Source organism: Capronia epimyces (assembly GCF_000585565.1).
Source record: "Capronia epimyces CBS 606.96 chromosome Unknown aczIQ-supercont1.12, whole genome shotgun sequence".
NCBI classification, from domain to species: Eukaryota; Fungi; Ascomycota; class Eurotiomycetes; order Chaetothyriales; family Herpotrichiellaceae; genus Capronia; species Capronia epimyces.
In genome coordinates this window covers 158,842-167,351 of record NW_006912915.1, presented here as the reverse complement: position 1 = coordinate 167,351, position 8,510 = coordinate 158,842, and the positions used below count along the sequence as shown (strand labels likewise).

Here is an 8,510-nt window from a genome sequence, read left to right as displayed (position 1 = left end):
AAAAGGTGCCCACAGTCGATCACTCCAACCAAAGCTGAACAGGAAAACATGCAAAGTCCATCGTGGACTACGGAAACACCTATCAGCGCTGATCGTCCAACTCAGGACAGGACAAATCGGCTTCAATGCTTTCCTCTACAAGAGAAGAGTGCCCGGGGTCGACAGCCCTCTCTGTTTACAGTGTGAGAGCGGAGAGGAGATGACGGTGGAACACGTTATACTGAAATGCCGGCGGTGGAACGAGCTACGAGCAAGAGTCATTAGGAACAACGCCGGGGACTCCCTAGCCGCGATACTCAGCACAAGACAAGGGTGCCTTGAGGCGGCCCGCCTAGTCCTGGCCACAGACCTGCTGGCACAGTACAGGAACTACAGAGAGGTGGGGGAGGAGGGCGACGAAGGAGAGATAGCAACAAGGGACGAAGAGGAAGAGATGGAGAGGGAGGGAGAGAGCGAACAAGAGCGGGAGTAAGCAAGGAGGGATAGGGAAGAGAGAACCGTCTTCATAGGCCCGCGAAGGGTGATTACTGGACGTTAAAAGGAATTAATAATAATAATAAATAATAGTAGATCTATAACGCTCTTCTTCTTCCTTTTTATTAGGATCGCCTTAGGCTTAACGCGCTTAGGCTTTAGTAAGACGAGAGAGAGAGAGCTAATACTATTCCTTAATACTAACGAAGTCTCTAAGGACTTCGCTAGACTATCGATATCTATAGGGCTAGAAGACGAAGAGGGCTACGAGAGCTTACTCTTCTTAGGCTTACGCTCCCTAGTATCCTTCTTCTTTAATAGGGAGACTATAACTATAAGCTCTTATTCGACTATAACTCTAGCGGTTTTAATGAAATTATAACTAGTAGTAATCGCCGGGACTTCCGCCATAGCCTTACTTATCTCTACCTTCGAGGGTCTTTCTATCGTTATAAGCGGTATATTAGATAAGGGGGATCATAACTATCGGGACGAAGATTCCGCCGAAACCGCCCTTCTCTTTATTTTCTTCTTCTCCTTCCGTACCTTCTTTACTACGATACGGCTTTCTTTATCTATAACGTCTAAGAACCAGCCGTCCAGTCTAGATAGAGAGGGTCGGGAGGGAGATAAATTCTTGATGGCGCCTGATAGGTGCAAGCTTCTTGTTCTCCGGAAACTCCCTAAGTACTTATTACTATCCGGTAAGCCGGAGTATCTAACGGTCTTAGGAGTATTGATAGAGAACTAACGAGGACCTAGTATCGTAGTAAATAAAGTAGAAGTTATAGATATTAGAGACGTACGAGGAGTCTAGTAGATAGCTTGTTCTTTATTTATTATAGTAATAGGCGGATAGGTAATTTATAGGTATCCCTTCTATCGGCCACCTCCGGGGCGTAAGGGCCTATTTTAGAAGATAATCTATCCGATCCCGCCGCTAGCGTCTTAAACTAGAGATTATTACACCGTAATTTAGAGATAAACCCCTATACCGCGAGGATACGTCGACCTTAGCTCCTAAGTAGTAAGTACTCGGAGGTTAAGGTCGATATATTAATACTGGTATAACTAGTAAAGATAATACCTAGAAATAAAGAGCCGACGACGAGGTAGATAGGTCGCTAAAATAGATTTTATCGATTATAACTATTTTATTTCCGTCTAGCGTAGCTATCGCTCCTTCTAAGCCGTAAAATTACAGTAATAGGCATTATAACGATAGAAGAACTATCTATACTTATCTCTTAGAGCGTTCGCGTAAAGGCGTTATAATACGCTTAGTATAAGAGGCTTAATTCCCTTAAGCACCCTCTAATATCGCCGTCGTGCAAGCACGCCGACGCCCTGGAGAGGGCGGCTGTCGTATTGAAGTATCTATACTCCGTACAGAGTACAGTGATTAGTCATCTTAGACTGTCTCCTTTTCGGCCTCAGCCTCATAGCACAAGTCAATGACGCTGTCCGCTGCACCGTTAAGAACTCAAGTGAACTACGTGGGTACCATCAAGCCGACAGTAATGCCACAGAGCGCAATTGCAGCCATCCTGAATGTACCAGTGGAATCGGGTGTCGCTAAAGAAGGGACTTGACATAATAGTACTTTTAGCACAGGTCATGTGATCGCCCCTTTTAACCTAGGCATGAGGATAAATTTTGTACTTCTCCATCTCCAGCTGGACAACCAACCACTTTCACGACGTTGGTATCGGTTGTGCTTCTTGTTGTATTTTCACTATCCACCTAGCCTTCCTCTGGGTTTCCGGTCCGTTTTCTTGCCTACCACCTCGCCCACGAATAGCTCTTCGCCTTGCTTGTCTAAGCATTGGAGGAGACGTCATTGAAATCTATCTAGCTCAGCATCAACGGCATTCCTGCGCGTCAGCAGACCAAACACCACTTGTCGAAAGACCATCCTTCGGTAGGAAGATTCGAACCAGGATCAAAATCAGGCCTACGAGAGGCGCGACGATGCACGGAGTATGAGCTGACTGAAGCTGGACCAAACAGGAACCATCACAATAGGGAGAAGTAGTCACGTGAACCCGCACGCCCACCCCCACCTTTCATCATGCTGAAACTGCTCAAACGGACGACCCCTCCAACTTCTCCCTCATTTTTCCTTCGGCCCTCGAACATTCTTTCTCCTCGCCGTACAGCTGCTCCCGGGATCGTTCGTCATTTCTCTGCATCGTCCGCCAACATGACCATCAAAGCCTGGTTCGACGTCGAGTACACCGACGCTGCTCTGGACAGAGCCCGCACCGATGCACAGCGCTCGGGAGGCGAGGTCCCTCCTCGTAAGTTGCGTCCCTCACCTTCCCTCTCACCTGAATCAAGCCCACTTCTTGTGATGGAAGCATGGCAGATCCTTTAGCTTGACTCTCGTGGCCTGCAACTCTCCTTCACACTCGGTTACTGACTTGTTTATTCTACCGCAGCCAAGCGAGGACGGATCAACTTCAACCTCTTCGATGAAGTAGTCCCACGAACTGCCGAGAACTTCCGCGCTCTCTGCACCGGCGAGAAGGGGTTCGGCTACAAGGGCAGCAAATTCCACCGAATCATTCCTCAATTTATGTTGCAGGGTGGCGACTTCACTCGGGGCAATGTCAGTACTCCTCCAGGGACGTGAAAAAGAGTATATACACTGACATGAGTGGCTCAGGGTACCGGCGGCAAGTCCATCTATGGCGAGAAATTCGCGGACGAGAACTTCAAGTTGCAACACAACAAGGACGGACTGTTGTCTATGGCCAATGCTGGTCCAAACACGTAAGTGGGCCCAACGTCAACCGCGAGCCAGATTTTGCAGCACCCACTACCACGGTACATGCCCTTTGGAGGATAAATCGGCTAATCTTGTTGTCCATGTGCAGCAACGGTTCCCAGTTCTTCATCACCACCGTCGTCACTTCCTGGTTGGATGGCAAGCATGTTGTCTTCGGTGAGGTCGCCGACGCCGAGAGCTTGAAGATCGTCAAGGAGCTTGAGTCGACTGGTTCAGGCACTGGTCAAGTCAAGCTGAACTTTAAGCCCACCATTGTCGATAGCGGTGCCGATCCCAAATAAAGGGCTTGTCGGTTGCGGTAACGAAAGCATATCGTGACGCGGAGGACGGTCCCCAGCGAGAGCCTGCGGTTGGCAGAGCAAACTGTGTGAACGAATACAACAACCATGCATTTAAAACGCCGTATGCTGCTGACGAGGGCAATATGGGCAATATTGGCGGGCATGGCTAGAAAGACACAAGTCATAGGTCAATGAAAAAAGTTGATACTCTCCCAAAAAGAGCCGACCCTGCTGAACGCAAACAGGTTTTAATTAATTTGTTGACAAACCCCCTCGTGGACTACTGACTACTCGCGGTTTATTTTGTTCTTTTGTCCTCGCCATACCCTGTGCTGCTATACATAGGGTAAGGAGAGGCGCGTTTCCTCTCTCCCCATACATAGCAGGAAGTGCATGCTCGGTGCCCGACGAGTCCTCCTTCTCACGGGGTTGGCCCCTACCAATCGCAGCCTGGCTCAATTGATCCCAACAACAAACCCGTCATTACAGAAATGTGTACGTCAGACATGTATTCGCAACAGTGAATCTGCCAATTGTGAACAGTTTAAAAGGCATGCAGACCCGGTTCAACATCTGCGATAGAGAGGGTTGAGCCAGAAACAAGTAACCGACGTGATCGTAGCCTCCTTATATTTATTTTGGCTGGTGTCTTTGCATTGACTGACATTCTCATTTCCAACGCTCCCCATTTGTTGCTAGGTCCACCGAGTTAGCCCCCTCAGCCTGGCCGAGCCCACTAGTGGTAGGTCGATCGACCGTCCCCTGTTCCCGCTCAGAAGATGTCGTCGCAAACACTCCAATCCTTCTCTAACCGTTTTTTCCAATATTGCCCGTTGTATTCCCAGTATGGTTCGCCCGTGACAGGATGGGTTGCCTTGTGGAACCACTTAGGCTTCCAGTCTTCGCCGGCGGCCTCACGCTTCCGTCGAGTTGCGCGCTGCTTTTCTTCGACCCGGTTCTTCTCGGTCGCGGCGAAGTCATACTCTCCATCCTCCATGGCGCGCTGGTCCGGTCGCAGTCGGGTATCGGTGGGCGGTATGTGCGGTCGCAAGCTGTCCGGGAGAGCGTTGAGCGTTACGACGAAGGGTGTGAGATTGAATGGGATACCCTGTGGTCGAGGATGGGCTTCCCAGACCAAGAAGGCCTGATGGCCAGTTTGACATCCCAGCCTTGCTTGATTGGTCTTGGCTTCGCCCACAGCTTCGTCCTCATAGCCTTCGGTGATGCGGGCGTAGATCTTGTCGTTCCATCGACCGCCGATACTCCACTTGGTCATGCCGTCGACTCCCACAACCTTGCCGAAGACCTGGTATGCCGAGCTGGCTTTCCATCCTCGTTGTTTGAACTCCAGCACGCAAACCTCTCCGGTGTTCCAATTCTTGATCTCCATTGACCCGTAGTTGTCCACCGTCGGGCTCCCCGTAATGATACCAACGACGGAACTGGTAACCTTCTTCCAGGTGTACAGCTCTGGGGGGCCACCGTTCGAGGGCCGTAGGCGAAGGAACCATGTACCCAACGGGTTGATATCGAATGATCTGCCGTAGAACTTCGACCTCACCGCGGATTCTCCCCAGTAGTCCCACCGAGCAGATTCGGCGTGGGCGGCGCCAACGGGAGGGTGATGGCTTACTTGCTCGATGAAGAATCGGTATCCTTTGTCAGGTCGGACGTACTCGTAAGTCTCGCCTAGTAGCGGGTTGAATGGTTTCGCGACACGACCGATGGTGCTGGCGTATTCTGAGGCGGCAAAGGCGGCAACATACACGAGTCGCTCGGTCGAGTCCGGGCGATCGGCCGCGATATCCAGGAGATCGGCATATTCCATATCTTCGGCGACACGTTGCAGAAGAGACGTTGGTTCGTTGAAGGACACCGGCAAAGTCATCTTCGTCATATCTTTACCAATCATCGATTTGAGAATGCTCCAAAGCGAGATCTTGGGACGGTCGTCTGCATCCATCTTCAGCTTCTCGCGCACACCATCTTCGTAACCGGCGTAGGATGGGATGATCTCCATCTGCTTGCATTCCCGTTCATCTAACTTTGAGAACGGCTCCTGTTCCTGTTCTGGTTTACCCAGCGGGACTTGGACGGGCGGAGGACTTAGCAGGGGAGGCTCAACAACTTCAACGATTCCGGCATCAATAGCATCAAAGAACTCCTCGTCATCGCCTGATTCCGAGTCTGAGAGGTCTGTGAATTGCGCAATGAGGGACTTTCTTCTGTTGCCCTCTCGAGAGAATGACTTCCTTCGCGATCGGTCTCTCACTGTAGGTTGGCCTTCTGGTCGGAAGGCCGACTGGTCCTCAACAGCCTCCGCAAACTGAACGTGATCTGTCGACTCATGGGGAACCACGGAGCCTGGTCGGGTGACTGGCCTAGACTGGCCTTCGAGGGCCTCCTTCAGCGCCCGCTTCGTTCGCTTGCGCTTCTCTTCTGACTCAGCGATTGATCGCTTCAGATCCTCATGCTCAAATGCGATCTTGGCCATACTCTCTTCCCACATTCTGCGAGCATCGGCATCTCTCTCCAGACGATACTGCCAGTAAGCATCGCGATCCCGAGATATTTTCAACAGATCTGTCACCAATCCATTCAAACTACTGACGGCAGTCTGGTAGGTGGCAAGTGCCTGCGAAACATCTTCGTCAGACAAGGTCGTGTCGGGATGAGATGACTGGCGAGCCATCAGAGCCTCGGAGACTCGAGACAGAAGGTCAAGTTGCAGCTTGGCTGACTGTGCAGTTATATTCAAAGCATCTTTGCTTCCTGGCTGGTGAAATTCATGACTGCTGGCATCATCGCCATCGCCATCCTCGTCCGCATCAATGGTCGCAGTTGCAGCATTAGTAGGCATACGTTGGAGGTCATCGCCAACAATACTTGGATCGTTCGAATCGTACATTGAACCACCATCTACGTCAGTGCGTAGAGTCACTCTAGATGACCCTCCTGCGACTCCTAGCGATGAAGCAGGCTGTTTCGATCGGCTGCTCGCCACTGCCACACTGAGTTGGTCAGACGACTCGACCCTGACGTGGCGTAAAGTGTCGGCATCCAGGTTCCGTCTCTTTTCCTCTTCTCGGGCCTCATCCTTTGCGTATTGAATGGCATTGTTGAGCGCCCAGAACCATCTCTTGGCTTCAACAACGTGATTGGCTTTCAAATGGTACTTGACAGAGGATTTTCCGTGAATCTCGAATCTTGTTTTGTCTTGCGCGTCCATGTGCAGTCGCGCAATGCGCATGTTGATGGCCCCGCGGCAAGCAGAACCGGCATCGTCCTGGTGCTTGTAATAGCTCAGGACCCCTTCTTCAAGGACGAACCAGCGCAACTTGTAGCCACTTGTATAGTTTGTCCACTTCTTGAGGTATCCCTTCATTTCGCGCGCATCTTTGGTGGTATCATTGGCACCGGCGGAGGACCTGAACTGTGAGGGATGATTCCCGAGAATCGCCTTCTCTTGAATCCCTCTTTGGGCAGCTGCCGCAGCAGGCGACTTCTTTAAAATTGCCCTGGTTCTGTCGTCTTTCGTGACGTCCTGTGGGAGTTTACCTTTGCGATCTCTCCTGAACGGATCTGCGCCGTGTAGGAGAAGGATTTGTGCCAGTTGGAGGTCGCGCTTGCGGGCCGCCTCATGCAGAAGTGTTCCTCCGGTCTGGACCGTCAGAAGGTCGGTTGGAAGCTCCAGGGCGTTGACATCAAGGGTGCCTTCGACACGAGGCTCCACCAGGAGAGCTTCCAGGTGTTTATAATCACCCTGCGCCAGCGCAGCGTGCATTTCTTTGATTTTATCATCCAGGAAAATTGACCGGGCAAGCTGGAGTTGTTGAAATATCTCTGGAGTCCGAGCCAGATCTATTGGCAGCTTCCCTTGCCTGTTGGGTAATGAATCGTTGATACCGGGTTGGTCAAGCAGGTCTTTCACAACAGGCGCCCGTCCCAATTGCGCGGCCAAATGTAGGGCCGTATTTCCTTCCCTGTCCTGAGCGTTGATATCTAGGCCCTTTCCTTCTCTTACTACTTGTTCCACCACATAAGGCTCGGCGCACTGTACCGACAAATGCAGTATTGTGGTTCCTGGTATCGGTTGGGGGTTGCTCGGGGAAGGTATGGACTCGGTGATGGCCTTCGAGATGGCGGAGGCATCTTTACTTCGTAGAACTTCGAATACGCGGAACGTTCGCACCGAATCTTCTATGGAGCTGCTATGGCCTGGAGACAAGCCCGAGGGAACCTTGTGGGCCAGATCTGGACTCGACGAGAGTTCGCTGCCGGGGTCCATCGTCATCTGAGATGTCCTCGTAATCGAGGGAGTCAGAGGTGCAATACGAGGGGCGTCTGATGGCGCCGCTTGGACTGGAGATGCCGTGGTAGAGAATGGCCCGGTGGAGTTGGCGGCGTTCACAGGCGATTCGGTATCGGAGCCAGTGTCTCGCGGAAGAGTGTCACTGCGCAACAGGTTCAGCACTCGAGAGCTCTTGGACCGTCTGTGCATTGGCGTTTCGGACATGGCAGCAAGTGGCCCGGGAGGGGATGAAGGACTTATGTCGGGGCACAAAGAGGGAGAATCAAGGCGACAATAGCCTGCAGGGGGCTCGAACTCACAGAAGTTAGTAATGCCGGATTGATCTGAACTGCTGGGGAGGAGTGATGCTCGTTCACCCCGCCGCCCATCCGCGTATTGATTGGTGCAGCGGCAATTGCGAAAGGACGATCCGCCAAACGCCAACTCCGATGACGATGGGGATAAAGATAAAGACGCTGGTGGGAGAAGTAGCACCCTACGGAGTACTTGAAGGTCGATGCTACGGAGGAGAGACGTCTACTAGGTACAAGGCGCAGACAATAATAATGTCGTCGTCATTCTGTACGCTGCTCGACGCCTTACTGGACTCGTCGCGGGCAGCCTGAACAACCTTGGCCAGGCGAATGACAGCTGGGACCCAGAAAACACACTG

The 8,510-nt window shown here is 51.7% G+C and overlaps 3 protein-coding genes across 3 annotated transcripts; 2 read left to right on the top strand and 1 right to left on the bottom strand.

The window, feature by feature from the left end:
• Nucleotides 1–86: 86 nt before the first annotated feature.
• A1O3_10529 (uncharacterized protein) lies at nucleotides 87–472 on the top strand (the record flags this gene model as incomplete). The annotated part of the gene is made up of 1 exon (XM_007740619.1): nucleotides 87–472. The coding sequence occupies exon 1, from the start codon at nucleotides 200–202 to the stop codon at nucleotides 470–472; it is 273 nt and encodes a 90-aa protein (XP_007738809.1). The 5' UTR covers nucleotides 87–199.
• Nucleotides 473–2,677: 2,205 nt separating this feature from the next.
• On the top strand, nucleotides 2,678–3,546 carry A1O3_10528 (peptidylprolyl isomerase; the record flags this gene model as incomplete). The annotated part of the gene is made up of 4 exons (XM_007740618.1): nucleotides 2,678–2,774; nucleotides 2,916–3,085; nucleotides 3,143–3,249; nucleotides 3,354–3,546. The coding sequence occupies 4 exons, from the start codon at nucleotides 2,678–2,680 to the stop codon at nucleotides 3,544–3,546; spliced, it is 567 nt and encodes a 188-aa protein (XP_007738808.1).
• Nucleotides 3,547–4,318: 772 nt separating this feature from the next.
• A1O3_10527 (uncharacterized protein) lies at nucleotides 4,319–8,062 on the bottom strand (the record flags this gene model as incomplete). The annotated part of the gene is made up of 1 exon (XM_007740617.1): nucleotides 4,319–8,062. The coding sequence occupies one exon, from the start codon at nucleotides 8,060–8,062 to the stop codon at nucleotides 4,319–4,321; it is 3,744 nt and encodes a 1,247-aa protein (XP_007738807.1).
• Nucleotides 8,063–8,510: the final 448 nt, after the last annotated feature.